Source organism: Columba livia, chromosome 21, assembly GCF_036013475.1.
Source record: "Columba livia isolate bColLiv1 breed racing homer chromosome 21, bColLiv1.pat.W.v2, whole genome shotgun sequence".
Lineage (NCBI taxonomy): Eukaryota > Metazoa > Chordata > Aves > Columbiformes > Columbidae > Columba > Columba livia.
The window spans coordinates 5586925-5606703 of record NC_088622.1 but is presented as its reverse complement, the minus strand read 5'-3'; the positions used below and the strand labels follow the sequence as shown (position 1 = coordinate 5606703).

The window sequence follows — 19779 nt, the reverse complement described above, 5'->3', positions numbered from 1 at the left end:
CTACTGGGTTGAAAATATGTTTTAAACATTTCTTTTTTGGTGGGGGGTTTGTTATAGGAATGGTGGCTTTATGGGATGGGGCCAATCGTGGTGGGTGGAGGATGGACACAGAGCGGCTTTGGGAGCGTGGGATGTGCGAGTCAGCTGGTTTGAGGCCCCATCCCACTGCTAAACCTTCTTATTGTCCATTATGCCAGGTTTGTAGCCAATAATTCCCCCTCCCCCCCCAATTCCCTTTATTAGCCCCAAAAAAAAACTCCAGACCAGCAGACCAGCACTCCGCCCTGGCACGGAGATGGGGCAGAGCCCTGTCCTTGTGCAGATCGTTTTACACCTTCCTCAGTGAGCAAATTTCCTTTTCTCTTTCTTTCTTGTCATGGCAAACAAAGCGTGGCGTGTCCCCGGACCGACCTGGCACCGCTGCCCGTCCCTCACCCAGCAGGAACTGGCACCAGGAACCGAAACCAGTCCCTTGTGCCTGGCACCGCTCAGCCCTCTACAACTATTCAGGGGCTAAAAACATTTCTTTTGGGCGGCAATTTTCTTTTCTAGCAGCACTTTTTGAGGTGTAAAAGTGTAACCATGATGCTGCGTTTGCAAGCAGTGCTGGAGAAACAAGGGAGATACCCCCCAAAAGTGTCACGCATCCCTCTTGGCACCCCTCTTTTTTACCAAAAAGCTGATTTCTAACCTCAACCCCCCCATTTTCCCCACAGTTACGGCTCTGCTGAGTTTCCCCCAGCCCTGAGTGGCGATATTAAATTCCAGCGGCGTGTGACCCCGGAGGGAGTTGGTGGGGGGACAGCTGCATCGACAAAGGGCTCTCCCACGCCGAGACGAGGATTTAATTAAAACAAAGGCGATTAAAGCCGTGGCAGGCTCTGCTGTTCCCACCACAGGTGACATGCCCACCCCCTGATAGGACAGGCACACAGAGGATGGGACAAGCACCAAGCTTGCACCTTCAAAATAAGAATTAAAGCCTTTTTTTTTTTTCCAGCTGGGCAAATAAAACCCTTTAGGAGGAGAAATTAAACCCCTCTGAGCCGAGCGCTGGCACGTCCCCAGCTTGGCTCTGGTGTCACACTGAATATTTTACAGCGTGGGTTTAAGGGTGACTGGTCACATCAGCGCCTCTTTGTGCTTAGAGGGGAAAAAAACCCGCCCCCGAGCTGCTTAAAAATAATTAAAAGCCCCCTCGTGGGTGTCTTGGGGTTCTTTTCCCCTGGCGCTGATTCATGCTCCATCACCGGGAAGCACGACCGGGCATCACACACGCCCAACCCGGGGGCCAAAAGCCTAGAGGTGGGATTAAACCAGGCTTTGCTTAATCCCCTCCCAGCAGCCAGGCTTTATAAATCCCCTCCTGCCACCCAGCGCAGCACCCAAGGGTGCTCCGGGGGCCGCCGGCATGGCCCAGCAGCGCCGCGTCCAGCTGTCCACGCAGCGTCCCACCAGCACCGTCTGCGTGCTGGGCACTGAGCTCTCCCTGGATGTCTGCGGGTAAGTGGCTGCAAAAACATTTAAAAAATTAAATAGTATAAATAATCTGCTTCTTTAAAACTTTTATCCCCTTAAAATAGCTCAAGGTGGGGGTGATGCTGCTGCTTCGGTGGTTTTTCTAGGGAACGCTGAGTCCAGGTTGGAGGGGATGCGACAAATCGCAACGCAGCGACCCCTCCAAGGTGGACTTTGCATTTTTTGGGGTGCAAAAATCCCCCCCCAAGGAGGTTTAAGCGATGCCCCAGGCTGAGTTACACACCCCGGCCTGGGGGCTGCCATGTCGTCGCACAATATATAAATAATTTCCCTGTTTTGGGGGAATATGGGGAGCGAAACCAGCGGCCAGGGCGGCACCACCGGCTGTTTCAGCTGCTTCCCTGGCCCCAGCCCAAGCTCAAGTGCTTTTTGCCAGCAGGTTTTTGCTTTTTGCTTCCTTAAAGCTCAGCTCAAGCAGCAGCTTAGGGGAGTTTTTCTATTCCTTAAAGCATCCAAACTCACTGCAGCATCCCTGCATCCTCTCCTGTGGGCCCCGGGGTGGGATTTTCCTTCTCCCTGCAGGGATGGATCCAAGTTTTCCTCCCGGCGGGTCGGGATTTGTGATTCTTGGCTCATCGCCTGGGGTTTCTTTATTTTGCACCGAATGAGAGCGATGCGAGCTGCAGCCTGCCCGGTCGCAGCTCCGCTTTGCTTCTCAGGGGATGCACCCGCTCAGCGCTCGCTGCTTTGGGGCAAAAGGCGAATATTTGGGCACCCCCGTAGCAAAATAACCCCCCAAAACAGCTCTGGAGTTTTGCAAGATTTGTTGCAATTGCATTTTGCAGGGTTCACTGCGATTTAATATCACCAGATCTAGTGCATATTGCAGGGTTTATCACCATTAATATTGCAGGATTTGTTGCAATTGCATTTTGCAGGATTAGTGGCATTTTGCAAGGTCTTTTTTTTGTCTTAAGGATGAATTGCAATTGCATTTTGCAGGGTTCTCTGCAATTGAATTTTGCACGTTGCAGGGTTTGTTGCAATTGCATTTTGTAGGGTTTGTTGAGTTTTGCAGGGTGGGTTGTTTTTCCAATTGCACATTGCAGGACTAGTTGTATTTTGCATGGTTCGCTATTATTTAATATCACCAGATCAAGTGCACGTGGCAGGGTTTATCACCACTAATATTGCAGGGTTCGTTGCGGTTCCACATTGCGGCACGTGTTGCATTTTGCAGCATTTGATGCAACCGAATATTGCAAAGTGTGGCACGTATCACAGGCTTCGCTGCAATTAATGTTGTGGGATTTGTCGCCATTGCCTTTTGCAGGATTTGTTGCCTCTGCCAGGATTTGTCGTAATCGCCTTTCGCAGGATTTATTGCAATTGCCTCTTACAGGATTTGTTGTGATCACGTTTTGCGGGACTCGTTGCATGTTGCAGGGTTTATTGCAGCTGCACATTGCGGGATTTGGTGCGTTCCGAAGAACTGGTTGCAAGTGAATACTGCAGGATTCGTTGCATTTTGCAGGTTGCGTTGCATGTTGGAGGACTGGGTGCAATTACATATTGCAGGATTAATTGCATTTGGTAGGGCTTGTTGCAATTGCATATTGCAGGACTTGTTGCAATTGCACAGTGCAGCACTTGTAGTTAATTTTGCAGGATTAACTGCATTTCGCAGGACTTTTTGCAATTAATTTTGCAGGATTAATTGCACATCACACAGCTTTTTGCAATTGCGTTTTGCGGAATTAATTGCACATTGCAGGACTCACTGCAATTGCACCTTGCAGAACTTTTGCAATTTTGCAATTGCATTTTGCAGGAATATTTGCATTTTGCATGACTTGTTGCGGTTGCACATTGCAGGATTTCCTGCATATTGCAAGATTTAATGCCCACGGCAGGCTCTGCATCCTCTGCAACCCCACACTATATTACTCCAGCTATTCCCCCTAAAAAACCCTCTCACCGTGTTTTCCTCCTGCTTAGATCAGCGCCCAAAGATGCCGTCACCTTCAACGTGCAAGGCACGCCGGGCGTGAAAATCTACGTGGTGCACGACACGCAGAGCGTCAAGTTGCCCTCCAGCGTGTCCCGCTGGCCCCTGGCCGCGGGTGCAGAGGTGCTGCTGGCCATGGACACCATCAGCAAGGACGTGGGGGACGAAAAGGTGGGTATTAGGGTCCCCGGCAGGGTACGGCCCCCCCTTGGTGCAGTGACGAGCGCCCACTCGTCGTTTCAGGTCAGGATTTCATATTATGGAGAGGCCGGCGGGGTGCCCGTGGGCAGAGCCATGTTGTACCTCACCTGCGTGGGTAAGTAGTGGGGGGACACCCCAAAATTGTGGTGGTGGCGGGGATGTCCCCCCCCCAAGCATCCTTGTCCCTGCAGAGATCTCGCTGGACGCCGACACCACCCGTAGCGGCGCGGTGAGCAAGACGCTGCTGGATAAGGTATAAAAAGGGGGGTGCGAGGCCCCCGGGATCACCGTGGGATGTGGAGGGCGTGACAACTGACAGCCCCAACCCTGTTTGACCCCCCCAGGCGACGTGGACATGGGGTCCTGATGGACACGGGGCCATTCTGCTCGTGAACTGCGACCGTGACGACCCCAAAGCCGAGATGCTGGATAACCACGACACCGCTATCCGCTCCTACGATGGTACCAGCGCATCCCGTACAAAAAACCCCCATTTTCTTATAGTTTCCCCCCAAATTTTCCTTTTTTACCCCATTTTGCCCTCCCCCTCCCAGACCTGAAGGACATGTCACAGATGGTCCTGCGCACCCGAGGTCCCCGCACCATCTTCACTGGCCACCGCCTCGTCCTCCACGTGGACTTTGGTGACGCCGATAAAGTCGGAGTTTTCTATGGTGGCAGTGAGTGCCTGATGCTGGGGCTTGGGAGGGGGACAGACACCCCAAATTATCAGGGTTCAAGCAAAGTGGGTACCACTTCTGCAACATCCAACCTCCATCCCACCCAGGAGGTTTTATCTGATGCACCGGGTGATTTTGCTCTCAAAAATGCCCTTTTCGCAAGGTTTAGGAAAATAATGAAGCTGGAACGCTGCAGAAAAGGGGTTGGTTGGTTAAAGGGGGGGTTGTACCTGCAGACAGCGTCGCACTGGAGGAGTACAAACACGTGCTGGGGGGGTCGAAACTTGTCTACGCCGTCAAACCCAGCCGGCACCAGGAGGAGAGCATCTTCTACGTGGAGGGACTCGCCTTCCCCGACCTCGACTTTTCGGGGCTGGTGTCTTTTCACGTCACGCTGCTGGAGAGCCCTGAGAAGGTACCAGGCACAGGGGCGGTCAGGGTGACACATAACGGGGGGTAAAAAAGTCAAATATCACCAAATATCACCCCAAACCCATCGCAGGGTTTGCTGGAGACGCCAATTTTCACCGACACGGTGGTTTTCCGCGTGGCTCCGTGGATCATGACGCCCAACACAGCAGCACCGCTGGAGGTTTTTGTCTGCAGGTGGGTGCAGGGGGGGCGGCCGCATCCTTCCCTGGTGCTGGATCAACCCCTTATATTCTATTTTTCTTTTTCCAGCGTGGACAATAACGAGGATTTTGTGGCGGCCGTGGGTGCCCTGGCTGAGAAAGCCAAGTGCCCGCTCACCGTCTGCCCGCTGCCGGAGAATCGCCAGGACCGCTGGATCCAAGTGGGTGCAGGATGATGCTCAGCCCCATCCTCGCTGCTGCAGCTCCTGGGGGGCTCCTCCAAATCTTCTCCATCCCTTCTCCAGGACGAGGTTGAATTTGGCTACGTGCAAGCCCCCCACAAGACCTTCCCTGTCGTCTTCGACTCGCCCCGTGACCGCGGCCTGAAGGATTTTCCCGTCAAGAGGATCCTGGTACCCGACTTCTTCCTCCTCCCTTGCCCAGCAAGGCCTAAAGCTTTGCAAACCTATCAAAAAATAGAGAATGATTTGGGAGTGCTGCATTTTGGGTGCTGATACCTATTTTTTTTAACCATTATCACCTTTTTTTAACCATTGTCACATTTTTTTTCCCCATTCAGGGCCCTGATTTTGGCTATGTGGCCCGGCAAGCACCAGAAGGTGCTTCCAGCCTCGATTCCTTTGGGAATTTGGAGGTGAGCCCCCCTGTGACGGTGCAAGGCAAGGAGTACCCCTTGGGCCGCATCCTGATTGGCAGCAGCTTCCCCAGGTGAGATGCATGAAACAGTGGAAATCAAACCCAAAAAAGGATTTTTATGCACCGTTTGAGGTTGGTTGCACACCAAGCATCACCTCGGGCACCCCAAAATTGCAGCCCCTTCCTTGTGCTCCCCCCAGATTCGGTGGCCGGCGGATGGCGAAAGCCGTCCGGGATTTTCTGGTTGCCCAACGCGTGCAGGCTCCTGTGGAGCTGTTTTCCGACTGGCTCCGCGTCGGCCATGTCGACGAGTTCCTCAGTTTCGTCCCTGCGCCCGATCGGAAGGTAACGAATCCCGGGGAGGGGGAAAAAAGGGGGTGCAACCTTTATACCCCCCTCAAAATCAACTTTTTCTCCCTTCGCAGGGTTTTCGGCTGCTCCTGGCCAGCCCCAGCGCCTGCTACCAGCTCCTCAAGGAGAAGCAAGAGGAGGGGTTCGGCGAGGCTGTGATGTTCAAGGGTAGGATGGAAAACGGGGCTCAATGGGTTTATTTTCCCCTTTTCCTGCAAAACGCAACAGGGCGGGTGAATGTGTGACACCCCGAACCCCAGCTAATGGCTGGGAGGTGCTGCCGGCAGCAAGAAATGAGCAGAATTAATTAAAAAGCCTCGTGGATTTGATTTCCTGGGTTGGGGTGGAGGTTGCTGGGGGATTCCCGAAATGAGGGAGCTCCTGGCTCAGAGCTGGGAAACGCGTCCCAAATGCACTGGGGGAGGAATTCCCACCCGGTTCGTTGTGCTGCAGGGCTGGCGGGGGTGCCCAAGCCGACGATAAGCGAGATTCTGGCTAACGAAGCCCTCCGGAAATTCAATAATTACGTCCAGGTGAGGAAAGGGGAGCAGGGGGCTCCTTTCCAGCCCCCTGCGTCCCTCTGTCCATCCACACATCCATCCACGCACCCCTATGTCCATTCGTCCATCCCTCTTTTCATTCACCTCTCTGTCCCTCTATCTGCCCACCCAACTTTCCATTCCTCCATTCTTCTTTCTGTCCATCCTTCTGTACCTCCCTCTGTTCCTCCATCCATCCATCCACCTGCCCTTGTCCCTCCATCCATCCACCCTCCCTCCATCTGTCCATCTATCCTCCTGCCCATCCATTTGTCCATCTACCCATCCCTCCCACCCTCCATCTACCCCTTCCTCTGTGTGTCCCTCTACCCATCCCTGCACCCTTCTGTCCGTCTGTCCACCCACCCCTCTTTCTATCCCTTCACTTCCTTCTGTCCATCCTTCTGTCCCTCCATCTACCCCTGTGTCCCTCTGTCCACCCATCCCTCTGTCCCTCCTTTTGTCCCTCCACCCATCCCTGCATCCATCTGTCCACCCATCCCTCTTTCTATCCCTCCATCCACCTCTTTGTCCTTCTGTCCGTCCATCCCTCTGTCCATCCATCCCATCCTTCTCTCCATTCCTTTGTCCCCACATCCCTTTGTTCCTCCATCCACCCACCCACCCCCGCTCCGTCCATCCCTCTGTCCACCCTCTGTCCGTCCATCCCTCCCCGCTGACACCCTTGTCCCCCCAGAGCTGCATCAGCTGGAACAGGGACATCCTGAAGCGCGCGCTGGGCTTGGCCGAACCCGACATCCTGGACCTCCCCCAGCTCTTCCGCGGCGACGCAGCCACCGGCGCCGACGCCTTCTTCCCCGACATGGTACCCGCTCTCCCTCCCTGCACCTGGGGACACCCGTTTGCTCTGAAATCCTCCTTTTTTACACCAAACCCCGCTGCTGCAGGTGAACATGCTGGTGCTGGGCAAACACCTGGGCATCCCCAAACCCTTCGGCCCGGAGGTGGGTGGGCAGTGCTGCCTGGAGCAGCGGGTGCGGGAGCTGCTGGAGCCCCTGGGACTCACCTGCACCTTCATCGACGACTATTTCTCCTACCACCTCCTCTCCGGCGAGGTTCACTGCGGCACCAACGCCCGCCGGAAACCCTTCGCCTTCAAATGGTGGCACATGGTGCCCTGAGGTTCCTCCTCCTCCTCCCCAAATCCCTCTCCCCATCCCTGCAAGTGCCTTTGGTGGCAGCCGTCACGATTCAAATAAAAATCAGGGCTGCCGCTTCCTCGCGGGAAAAGGTGTTTTTCACACTGGGTGATACTTTGTGGTGCATGGGTATTGCTCTGAAATTAGAATTAAAATGGGTAAAGAGGGTGGAAAAAGGTGCTGAGGGGGATTATAGAGTTCTCGGTCTTGCTGTAGTGATGCAGGTGCAAAAATGCAGGTGCAAAGATACACATGCGTGCCCAAAAGCACATGCACGCCAAGGGGTGTGTGTGCAGAGATACCCATGTGCAAAAAGGGGGTGTGTGTGTGCGTAAAAATGCATGCAGAAAAATAGACGTGTGCACAAAACCACACGTATGCGTGAAAATACAGGTGCATGCGTGCACAGAAATGCGTGCAAAAATTACACGTGCGTGTTAAACGCATGCAGAAAAACAAGACTGTGTGTGGCTAAATGCAGGCGCTGGAACATAACCCACACGTGGCTGCGCAAAACGCACGCGCAGACACACGCATGCGTGCACACAACGCTGTGCGCGCGTGCAAAAATGCACACGTGCACGCACAATTGCTGCGTGCTTTGCAAAAACGCACGTGCGCACACAAAAACGCGCATGTACGTGCATTAAAATACAGAGAAATGTACGCGCTGCCCTGTTTTTGCACCCTGCCTGCGGAATATTAAGGGGAAATATTTGGGGTGGGAGGGGAATATTTGGGGATGGAAGATGCTGTTGGCTGCAGGATGGTGCCCTCTAATGGCTGTGGGTTTGGGGATGCGGGATGTGCCTTTGCTTAAATTAATACAATTTAAATTAAAAAATTAAAAGACCCCACACAATAGGGAGGGATCAGTTTGGTTGAATGAATTAAATATCAATTTAAAAAGGAATTAAAAAGAATAGGGAGGGCTGAAATTAAATGTCAGTAATTTAAACCGAATAGGGAGGGACGAGGCGAGCGGAACGCGGGGTGTACACAATGACGTCGTTTATTTAAACAATTTACTCCGAGAAATATAAAAAGAACCATGAAGACAATTACAGCACTAACCCAGGACCCTCTCGGCTACAGGACGAGTCGTTCCCAAATCCTCGCGGTTCGGGATTTCTTCCTGAAGGTTAATCAGGCTAAAAAGGTTTTGCTGGCAGGTAGGATGAAGCAAAATGATGCTTTTTTGGGGGGTAAAAATGCGGTTTTGGTGATTTCTCCACCCCGTGTTTCATCGAGGCTGCAGCATCCGCTTGTGCCGCAACCTCCAAAATACTTAATATTGCTAAAAAAGCGGAATATTTGGACTTTTCCACCCAGCTGCTCTCCCTGCCCTGGATATTTGATCTCTAACACACCCCCAAAAATAGCTGAAAATAACCCCCCAGCCCCAAAACAAATGAGAAATAAAAACCCCAAAACAACCTTTTTTTGTACTGCAAAAACTCCCCGAGCGGGAGCGAATGCCCCCGAGGAGCCAGCGCCACCCACCGGGGAGGCCGGAAAGGGCTTAAAACCCAGATTTAATTGAAATTCAAACTTGAAAGGGCTTAAAAAAAAAGAGATTTAATTGAAATTTGAACTGAAAACTTCAAAAATAAAAGAAGAAGGGAAAAGAAAATCACCCTTAGGTTGCGTGGAGGCGGAGCCGGGCTCCGCTCAAAAAGGCACCTCGTTTCTCCAGCACAGTGCACAGCGGCGTAGGAGGGAATCCCAGGCGGAAATAATTAATAATAATTAAAAAAATAAGGTAAAATAATTTTAATGAGAAGCTTTAGGGTTCCCCTCTTCATACCTGAGATCTCCCTGGGGTGGGCGAGGGCTGCGACAGCGGGGAGGGGAACCCCAAAAATGCTGCATCCCCTTGGGGGGATGAGGAAAAATGGTTTAATCTGGAATCCCTCCAGAGAGAGGGATTTTTTGGGGGGGGTCCCCAAAATTAAGAGAACTCAAAGAGGAGGGTATTTGGGAAAAATGTGAAAAAATTGGTATATTGGGGGGGGGGGGGAAAGAGGCGTTTTGTAGCTTTTCAAGTCCCCAGTTTTGCCCCGATGGCTGGTGGGGGGTATTTGTGGCTGGGAAAAAGGGGGAATAATAAAAAAGTGATGTAGGGAAAAATAAAAATAATATAAAAATAGTTTAAAAAATACACCCCCCCCACCAAGAAAAAAAATCCTGTTACCGTCAGGGACTCAAAAAGCCCCGGGGGGGTGGGAAATAACCCCCCCACAGAGGCTTTAGGAGAACAGGGGGTTAAACCGCGGCTGGAAAAGCGGGTCTGGGGGCCGGGGGGGCGCCCTCAGAGGGTGCGGGGGTTGTACTCGGGCAGCTTGCGCAGCTTCTCCTTCTCGGCATCGCTCTCGTCCCGGGCAATCACCAGAGAGTGGGCATAGCCCATGGCCACCTGGGGGACACAGGGAAACTGAGGCACGGGGGGGCTGAGGCACAGGGAGACGGAGGATGGGGGGAACGGAGGGACAGGGGAAACCGAGGCACAGGGGAAACCGAGGCACAGGGGAACCGGGGCAGAGGGGAAACCGAGGCACGGGGACCCTGCACCTCATCCCCACTTGGGCTCTTCCTGCCCGCTTTTGGCCACTTGGAGCATCCATGGGTGTGATGAATTGTGTACGGTCTCAGCTACCGTAGTTATTTATTTAAGGGGGGGCCCATGTGCCCTCCCTCCAGCACTCCATGGGTGTGATGAGTTATGCACGGTCTCAGCTTTTATATATAATTAAGCGGGGGCCATGTGCCCTCTCTTGAGCACCTCAGGGGTGTGATGAGTTGTGTACAATCTCAGCCACCACATTTATTTAAGGGGGGCCCATACTCCTTCCCTCCAGCGCTCCATGGGTGTGATGAGTTATGCACGGTCTCAGCTATTATATATAATTAAGGGGGGGGCCATGTGCCCTCCCTCCAGCACCCCATGGGTGTAATGAGTTGTGTACAGTCTCAGCCAACGTATTTATTTAAGGGACCCCACACACCTTCTCTTGAGCACCCCACAGGTGTAACGTGTATGCTCCCAGCTACCGTATTTATTTAAAGGGGGGGCCTGTACTCCTTCCCTCCAGCACCCCATGGGTGTGATGAGTTGGGTATGGCCTCAGCTACCACATTTACTTAAGGGGGGGCCCACACACCCTCCCTTCAGCATCCTCGGGCGTGTCGTCCCCTCACCTGCTCCGTGTAGATCCCATCCAGGGTCTTCACCTCTTGTGCTGCCGTCGAAGATTTGGGCTTGTGGTCCCCGTAACCCTGCCAAGTGCAACCCAGGGAGGCAAAAATCAGTGTGGGGGGGTGGAAAGCAGCCGGTCCCTCCCACTAGTGGTTGGGGGGGGGTTTGGGGTGTTGAGGGGTGCCCAGTAAATATTTCTTACCAGTTCCCCAAAGGTGGGAGATGGACCCCAGCTGATGGTGCTCTCATCCGCCGCCACGATGATGCTGCTCTTCCTACAGCAGGGTGCAAGGCAGGGTGACTCCGTGCCCCCCCCAACCCACCTGCACCCCCAAAATCTAAGAAACTGGTGTTTTAAGGGGGATCTAGGACTTACCCACAGGCCAGGCTGCGGATCTTCCAGCCGCAGAGGTCCTGCACGGCTTTGGGGTACATGGTGGACTCCCGGGAGGTGTTGGTGGCGCCCCAAAAAAACAACCCGCCTGCAAAGCCCCACATCGCCGCTCAAGCTGCGGCACCCCCAAAACCTCCCGAATTCACGATGGATTTGCTTTAAAAATCACCCAAATCCCGACCTGTCTCGCTGACGGCGAAGGAGCAGGTGTAGCCGGCGTAGATCTGCGTCGCCCCGCGCCCCGGGAAGTCGAAGAGCTTCACCAGCCGCGGCACCATCTCATCCTTCTGCTCGGCGTGGCCCAGCCGCCCGTAGCCCCCAAAGCCCCAGGAGAAAACACGTTTCTGCGAGTCCAGAACCAGCTGGGGACGGAAAAATGCCCCCCCGGCCGTCAGCAGCTGAGACCTGAGCGGCTTGGTGCAGGTAGAGCCGCAGCGGATGCAGCAAATCGCATCAACTGCGGTAAGTGTTGCAAATGTTAACTGTGCATTGCAAATCTTTAGCCTTAAATGCACCCTGCAAATATTTATCCTTAAACGCGTCCTGCAAATCTTTATCCTTAAATGTGTCCTGCAAATCTTTATCCTTAAACGCGTCCTGCAAATCTTTATCCTTAAATGCATCCTGCAAGTATTTATCCTTAAACATGTCCTATGAGTATCTATCCTTAGATGCATCCTGCAAATCTCTATCCTTATATGCATTCTGCAAGAATTTATCTTTAAAAGCACGCCGCAAACCTCAATCTTTAAATGCATGCTGCAAATTTCTAGCTTTAAACACAGCCTGCACGTATTTATCCTTAAACACACGCTGCAAGTATTTAACCTGAAATGCATGCTGCAAATCTTGATCCTTAAATACATGTGGCAAGTATTTATCCTTGTATGCACACTGCAAAGCTTTACCCTTAAATGCATACATTGATCATTTTATATATGCTGCAAATCTCTATTCTTAAATGCATGCAGCAAGTATTCATCCTTATATGCATTTTGCAAGACTTTAAATGCACCCTGTAAACATTTATCTTTATACACACACTGCAAATTTCAGTTCTTAAACACAGGGTGCAAATCTCTATCTGTAAATGATTCCTGCATGTATTTATCGTTATATACACACCGCAAATCTTGAGCCTTGAATACACGCTGCACGTATTTATCCTTATATGCACGCTGCAAAACTTTATTAAACGCAGGTTGCGAATGTTTATTGTCAGATGCGCACTGCAAATTTCGATCCCTAAATGCATGCTGCACCCATTTATCCTTATATGCACCCTGCAAATCTTCATCCTTAAGTGCTCCTGCAAACACCCTCAAACGCACGCCGCAATCTTTACCAACGAATGCGAATCTTTAGGGTGAAATGCACGCGCTGCCCCGTACCGTGTGGTTGGCCCCGCACGCCACGTCCCGCACCACCACGTTGGGGACGGGCAGGATCTGCCCATCTTTGGTCTTCTCGATGAAGATGGCCACGCGCCGCGGCACCAGCTCGCAGTCGTACTCGATCCGCTGCGCCCGGGCGATGAATTTCCCGTCGGAATTATGGCCTGCGGGATGAAAACGGGGTGTCCCCCCCAGCACCCCGTTATTTCCAAGCTAAAAATCCCCTTTCCGCTTGCAAATCTCTTTTTCTTTACAGCTCGCCCCCCCACTATTTTTGCTGGAGGTGAAGGGGAGGGACACGGCGCTTGCCCAGATGGGGAAACTGAGGCAGGGAAACTTTTCCCCCAGCCCCGTGAGAGCTCAAAATTGCAGCGAATCACCCCAAATTGGCACCGTACCCAGCTGCCCGTACTCGGGGCACCCGAAGGAGTAGAGGTTTCCTTTGCAATCCATGATCATGCTGAATTCCGCCCCGCACGCCAGTTTGGTGATGGGCTGCCCGTTGTACATGATCTGCGGGAGGAAAAAGGCGAAAAAAAGGATTAAAAAAACCCCACAACCAACAGGAAACAGGTAAAAACTTCAACTTCCAAGGGGAACCCTGAAATCTTCAAATCCGGGGTTTTATTTTACATTCTTCTTTGCATGGAACAACATCCCTAAGAGGGATGCTCTGGCATCCTCGAGGGGTTTGGGCTCTGCTAAGGGGGTTTTTTCCAAAGTGAAAACACCAAATCTCTGTTTTTTCACCCAAAATAATAAAGGGAAGCAGGGCAAAGGTGGCGCTACCTGCGTGGGGCTGGGCACGGCGTCCGTCTGGTTCCCCAGCCCCAGCTGCCCCATTTTATTCTCCCCGAAGGCAAACACCGAACCGCTCTCTGCAAAATAAAAACAACAAACAGTGGTGTTTTGGGGCAAAACGGGCTGATTTCAGGCAATTTGTTTAAAATATGAGGGGTTTTTTATCACCTGTCAGCGCCAGCGTGTGGTTGCGGCCACAAGCCGCCAGCACGATGGCTTCGCCCCCCAGCACCTCGATGAGCTTCGGCGCCTCCACCCGCTTCGTGTCCCCGTGGCCCAGCTGCCCCTTCTCATTGCGACCTGGCCAAAAATCACAGTTATAATCCCAGAGTGTCAGGGGTTGAAGGGCCCTGGAAAGCTCATCCAGTGCAATCCCCCCATGGAGCAGGAACACCCAGATGAGGTTACACAGGAAGGTGTCCAGGCGGGTTGGAATGTCTGCACAGAAGGAGACTCCACAACCCCCCTGGGCAGCCTGGGCCAGGCTCTGCCACCCTCACCGGGAACAAGTTTCTTCTCCAATTCAAGTGGAACCTTCTGTGTTCCAGTTTGAACCCACTGCCCCTTGTCCTGTCACTGGTTGTCACCAGAAGAGCCTGGCTCCATCCTCCTGACACTCCCCCTTTCCATCTTGATCCCCAGGAATGAGTCCCCCCTCAGTCTCCTCTTGTCCAGCTCCAGAGCCCCAGCTCCCTCAGCCTTTCCTCACACGGGAGATGCTCCACTCCCTTCAGCATCTTGGTGGCTGCGCTGGACTCTCTCCAGCAGTTCCCTGTCCTGCTGGAACTGAGGGGCCACAACTGGACACAATATTCCAGGTGTGGTCTCCCCAGGGCAGAGCAGAGGGGCAGGAGAACAAGGGAGTGACCCCCAAGCTGCCTCAAAATGGCGGCACCAGAATCACCTCAGGGCTCCAAACGGCGCCAAAATCACCTCAGGGCTCAACATGGCGCCAGAATCACCTCAGGGCTCCAAATGGTGGCCCTAGGGGAACCAATTTGGGGGTTTTTCGGCCTCGATGCAACACTCTATGCTTGCCCTTGTTCTATTTCATTAAATTTCTCCCTGCCCAGCTCTCCAGCCTGTTCAGGTCTCTGATGGCAGCACAGCTTCCAGTGTCACCACTCCTCCCAGCTTGGTGTCATCAGCAAACTGGCTGATCCCTCACCCAAGTCGTTGATGAATATATTGAATATTGGTCCCAATAGATACAGACCTCAACTGGACTCTGCCCCATTGCCCACAACCCTCTGCCTTCTTCCCTTCCGCCATGTCACTCCCCCATTGTTCAGACTGCGCTTCCTCAGTTTAGCGCCTTTTTTTTTCAGGAAAACCTTCCATGCCGCGCTGTATTTTTTTGGGGGGGGGGTGGGTTTATTTTGGGGGTGGCTCACCCCAGCTCCAGAGTTTGCCCTCGGCGGTGATGAGGAGGCTGTGAGCGGCGCAGGGGCCCGACACGACGCTGCGCACCTGGATCCCCGAGAGGCAGCCATACCTGTGCGGCCCCCACAGGTTCTGGCCCAGGTTCCGATATGCAACTGGAGACAAGAAACCAAAGGATAAATAAAGATTAATTAATTAAAAACAGTCAATTTAAATACAAATGAAAAAGGCGGGGGGGGGAATAGTGAAAGATAAATACAATACAAAGGCGGAAAAGGTAGCAAAATGTAAATGCAAAAAGAAAGGGGGGGAATAATGAAAGGTGAGTGCAATAAAAAGGCAGGGAAGGTAATGGAATATGAACACACGCAAAATAAGCAGAAAAAGGAATGAAATACAAATGCAAAAGAAAAAATCAGGAAAAAACATCGATATAATATAAAGGCACAAAATTAATGTATTTGGTTTGTTTTGCAGGAGATGCAGCGCGCTCTAAGTTCTGGTCCAGATTAGGAGATGTGACGGACTTCTCCCCAGACTAATTAATTAAATTTAATTTAATTTAGATGCATAAAAACAAACCAGAAAACTTAATGAAATATAAATGCAAAAAAAGCAGAAAAAAAAAATATTGAATTGAATATAAAGGCATAAAAAGTACGCAGCGCATTTATTTTGCTTTGCAGGAGATCCAGCGCACCCCTAGTTCTGGTCCAGGTTATGAGATGCAACTGTAACTCCTCCCAAAATTAATTAATTTAAAAGATAATTAAATATAAATGCATAAAAAGTGAGCAGAAAAAGGAATTAAATATAAATGCATTAAAAAACAAGCAGCGTGTTTATTTTGCTTCGCAGGAGAATCGGTGCACCCCAAGTTCTGGCCCAGATTACAATATGTAACAGTAAAAAAAACCCTTCAAAACTATTAATTAATAAAAATAATAATTAAATATCAATGTGGCATGAACACGCAGGAAAAATAATTAAATATAAAGGCATACAAAAAACAAGCAATGCCTTTAATTTGCTTTGCAGAGACCCAGCGCGTCCCAAGTTCTGGCCTGGGTTATGCTATACAATTGTAAAAAATCCACCCTGTAAAAAGGTTAATTAATAAGAATAATAGGGTTAACTAATAAGAATAATCATGCTGTGAAGGTAAGCAGAAAAAATTAATTAAATATAAAGGCATCAAAAATAAGCAGCGCCTTTATTTTGCTTTGCAGGAGACCCAGCGCATCCCATGCAGCTGGTTTAAAAACTCCTCAAAATCAGTAATTAAATAAAAAGTAGATGTAAATGCATAAAAAGTAAGATGAAAATGATGACAGTATGTTTGTGTCGGCTCACCTTGCTGCTTAGGCACTTCTTTGCGGCCGATCAAGTCCCAGTTGGTGGCCCCGAAAATGAGGAGCTGCCCCCGGCACTTGGCGCCTTCCAGCTTCTGCAAGGAGACGGGACCGTGAGGGACACGGGGACACTGGGGACACTGGGGAGGTGGGGAACATCGGGGACACTGGGGACATTGGGGAGGTGGGGAACATCGGGGACACTGGGGACATCAGGGAGGTGGGGAACATGGGGGACACTGGGGAGGTGGGGAACATCGGGGACACTGGGCACATTGGGGAGGTGGGGAACATCGGGGACACTGGGGAGGTGGGGAACATTGGGGACACTGGGGAGGTGGGGAACATTGGGGACACTGGGGACATGGGGGACACTGGGGAGCTGGGGTGCATGGGGATACTGGGGATGTGGGGGACATGAGGGACATGGGTGACACTGGGGACATGGGGGATTTGAAGGACATGGATGACATTAAGGTTACGGGGGACATGGGTGGCATGAAGATTATGGGGGACATGGGGGATTTGAGGTACGTGTGGGGACACTGGGGACATGGGGGATTTGAAGGACAAAGGGGACACAAAGGTTATGTGGGACATGAAGGACATGGGTGACACAGAATACATGGGGGAATTTGGGGGACACAGGTGACGTGAGGGATGTAAGGGACATCGGTGACACATGGAGGACACTGGGGATGTGGGGGACATGAGGGACATGCATTAGGCGGTGCAAGGGGCTGCATTATGGGCTGCAATGGGGGATACATTAGGGGTGCGTTATGGGGTGCAATGGGGGTGCAGAGGTAATACAAGGGTGGTGCCTTAGGAGGTGCAGTGGGGGTACATGAGGGGGTGTATGTGGGATGCATTAGGGGTTGCATAAATGGTGCACTGGGGGTGCATTATGGGGTGCATTATGGGGTGCAAGGGGATGCATTAGAGGTGCAACTGGGGTGCATTACAGGGTGCAATGGGGGGTGCAGAGGGGATACAAGGGGGTGCATTATGGGGTGTAAAGTGGGTGCATTAAAGGGACATGCATTAGGGGGTGCAAGGGACATGCATTAGGGGGTGCAAAGGGCTGCGTTACAGGATGCAATGGGGGCTGCAGAGGGGATATAAGGGGGTGCATTATGGGGTGCAAAGTGGGTGCAAGGCGGATGCATTAGGGGATGCAAAGGGGGGGGTGCATTAGAGGTGTAACGGGGGCCCAAGGGGGGCCGCTCCCCCTTCCGCCGCCCCCTCTCTCACGATGCGCTCCTTGCTGTGCTCGGGCTCGCAGATCACCACGCTCTGTCCCCTCGCCGCGCCGCCTCCTCCTCCTCCTCCTCCTCCGCCAGCACCGGCCCCTCCGGGCCTACCGGGCCGCCTCCCTCCTCCTCCTCCTCCTCCTCCGGGGCTGCCGTCCCGCGGCCGCCGCTCCCGGGGCGCCTCATCCTCGCTGCTCCCTCCGCTGCTGCCGCCGCTGCGCCCGGAGCGCGGCCGCCGCCTCCCGCCTCCTCCCGCCGGGCCGGGCCGCCTCCTCCCCGCCGCCGCCGCCGCCCCGTTGCCCGGGCCCGTCTCCCAGGGCGGCCCCGCCGCTTTCCTCCGGGGCATGGCGGCGCCTGGGCACACGGAACCGCCGTCACCCGGCCCGCCCGCCGGCCCCCCCGCCGCCGCCGCCGCCTCCTCCCCCGCCCCGGGGGACACAAAGGCCGTGGGGGGGTGACCCCCTGCCGAGTGCACTTGGGGAAAGTTTAAAGCGGAGGAAAAGGGGGTGCAAGGGGGGCGATGTGCAGATTTGGAAATGGGGGGGTTGCAAAGGGGCGATGTGCAAATTTGGAAAGGGGGGGGGGGTTGTAAAAGGGGTTACAAAGGGGCGATTTGCAAAGTTGGAAAAAGGGGGAGTTGCATTTGGGGGGGTGCAAAGGGGATGGAAAAGGGGGACTGGAAAATGGGGACGATGTGCAAATTTGGAAAGGGGGGGTTGCACTTTTGGGGGTGCAAAGGAACGATCTGCCAGTTTGGAAAGGGGTTTTGTACAGGGAGGGGTTGCAAAATGGGGTTACGAAGGGGCGGTTTGCGAAGGGGGGGGTGCAAATGGATGATTTGCAAAGGGGGGGTTGCAAAGGGGGTGATTTGCAAATCTGGAAAGGGGGGGGTTGCACTTGTGGGGGTTGCAAAGGGGCGATTTGCAAACGGGGGGTTGGAAAAGGGGGGCTGGAAAAGTGGGGTGCAAAGGGGGCGATCTGCAAATTTGGAAAGGGGGGGGGGTTGCACTTGGCGATTTGCAAAGGGGGGTGCAAGGGGGGGATTGCAAAGGGGAAGATTTTGCAGATTTAGAAAAGGGGGGGTTGCAAAGGGGGCGATCTGCAAATTTGAAAAGGGGGTTGCACTTGGGGGGGGCTCCAAAAGAGGGGGGGCTCCAAGGGGGGGGTTGCAAAGGGGCGATTTGCAGGAGGAGCTGAAAAGCGGGGGGGTTGCACGGGGGGGTGTAAAGGGGCGATCTGCAAACGGGGGGGGTGCAAAAGGGGGGTTCAAAGGGGCGACCACCCCTCGGCTTCCCCAAGTGCACTTGGAAAAAGTTTAAGGGGAGGGGGGCAAGAGGGTGCAAAGCGGGGGGATTGAAAGATTGAAAAAGGGGAGGAGTAAAAGGCAATGTGCGGGGGGGGTGCAAAGCGGCGATTTGCGGGGGGTGTGCAAACGGGAAGGTACAAAGGGGGGGGCGCGGAAGGGGAATTCACCAAGCGGCACGAAAACGGCCCGGAGACAAAAAACCCGCCCCCCCCCCCCCCCCCGCCCGGCAAGTGGCGGGAGCTGTGCCCGCGGGGGGGGGCACACAGCCCCCCCGGACCCCCCTCCCCGTCACCCCCAACCCCCGCACCCACACCTGCTCTGGGGGGGCCCTCTTGCGCTCCTCCGGCCTTTTTAATTCGCTATTTGGTTGGGGGGGGGGGCGCGGTGCTTTTTTTAACTTGGGGGGGGGGATGCTATTTGGGGGGGGGGGGGGGGGGGGAGGGGGGGCGGGTGTGCAAAATAACCCCCACCCCCTGCTCGGCTGGGGCCGCCCCCCCCTCCATCCCTTTCCCTCTTCCCCCCCATTTTGATTTAGTTTGTAACCCCCTTTATTATAGCCGGTGAACAATGGGATCTCTGTCTGGCCCCATTAAACCACGTGGATCCGCCTGCCTTTTTTTAATTATTATTATTATTTTCCCCCTTTTTTTTCGCATTTTACCCCCCCCCCCCCCCGTTTTCCCCTCCCATCCCCCAACCCTTTTCCCCCCCCATTGCAAACCTGATTTCAGGGCGCGGGCTGCAGCATCAAGAAACCACCAATTCGGGGCCTTTGCAATATTTTTGGTGGTGTTTCCTGTTGCGGAAAAAGAGAAAGGAGGTAATTTTTTTCGTGCTTTCCTCTTTCCTCCCCGAGCGCCCACCCACCAGCTGCACTTCACATGTAAATACGAGCCGGCCGAGCGAACGCTGCGCTGCAAAACAGAAACACATGGATGGGCAGGAAAAGGGGGAGAAGAACATCTTGCTTTGGGGAGGAAGAGCCTGCGGAGCCCGGCTGGGCACGCACAGCTCCATCTTTAGGGCTGGAAGACTTGGGGAGGCCGAGGGATC

The 19779-nt window shown here is 53.3% G+C and overlaps 3 protein-coding genes across 5 annotated transcripts in view; 2 read left to right on the top strand and 1 right to left on the bottom strand.

Annotated features, from left to right (window-relative positions):
* The first annotated feature begins 72 nt into the window (after positions 1–72).
* Positions 73–9193, top strand: LOC135575228 (protein-arginine deiminase type-3-like). Of its 2 annotated transcripts, XM_065038147.1 has the most exons (16): positions 73–1503; positions 3478–3658; positions 3731–3803; positions 3880–3941; positions 4033–4150; positions 4243–4368; positions 4605–4783; positions 4871–4974; positions 5050–5161; positions 5246–5353; positions 5521–5669; positions 5798–5942; positions 6023–6116; positions 6402–6481; positions 7185–7313; positions 7396–9193. In XM_065038147.1, the coding sequence occupies exons 1-16, from the start codon at positions 1412–1414 to the stop codon at positions 7627–7629; spliced, it is 1986 nt and encodes a 661-aa protein (XP_064894219.1). In that variant the 5' UTR covers positions 73–1411; the 3' UTR covers positions 7630–9193. The 2 variants fall into 2 exon arrangements, with proteins under 2 accessions (XP_064894219.1, XP_064894218.1); XM_065038146.1 differs by lacking the exon at positions 73–1503 and having other exon boundaries at positions 1527–3658.
* Positions 8642–19728, bottom strand: RCC2 (regulator of chromosome condensation 2). The gene is made up of 14 exons (XM_065038150.1): positions 19608–19728; positions 19448–19522; positions 17422–17774; positions 16169–16262; positions 14827–14970; positions 13601–13732; positions 13421–13509; positions 13030–13144; positions 12629–12795; positions 11419–11599; positions 11220–11325; positions 11046–11118; positions 10846–10923; positions 8642–10063 (listed from the first exon to the last, which is right to left on the bottom strand). The coding sequence occupies exons 3-14, from the start codon at positions 17764–17766 to the stop codon at positions 9959–9961; spliced, it is 1629 nt and encodes a 542-aa protein (XP_064894222.1). The 5' UTR covers positions 17767–17774; positions 19448–19522; positions 19608–19728; the 3' UTR covers positions 8642–9958.
* The window catches only part of ARHGEF10L (Rho guanine nucleotide exchange factor 10 like), a 29082-nt gene continuing 28724 nt past the window's right edge, over positions 19422–19779 (top strand). The window contains exon 1 of one of the 2 annotated variants that reach the window (XM_065038127.1): positions 19422–19546. The gene's annotated coding sequence lies outside the window, so the exon portion shown is untranslated. The remainder of the gene's footprint in view (positions 19547–19779) is intronic. The other variant, XM_065038130.1, reaches the window with a different exon arrangement.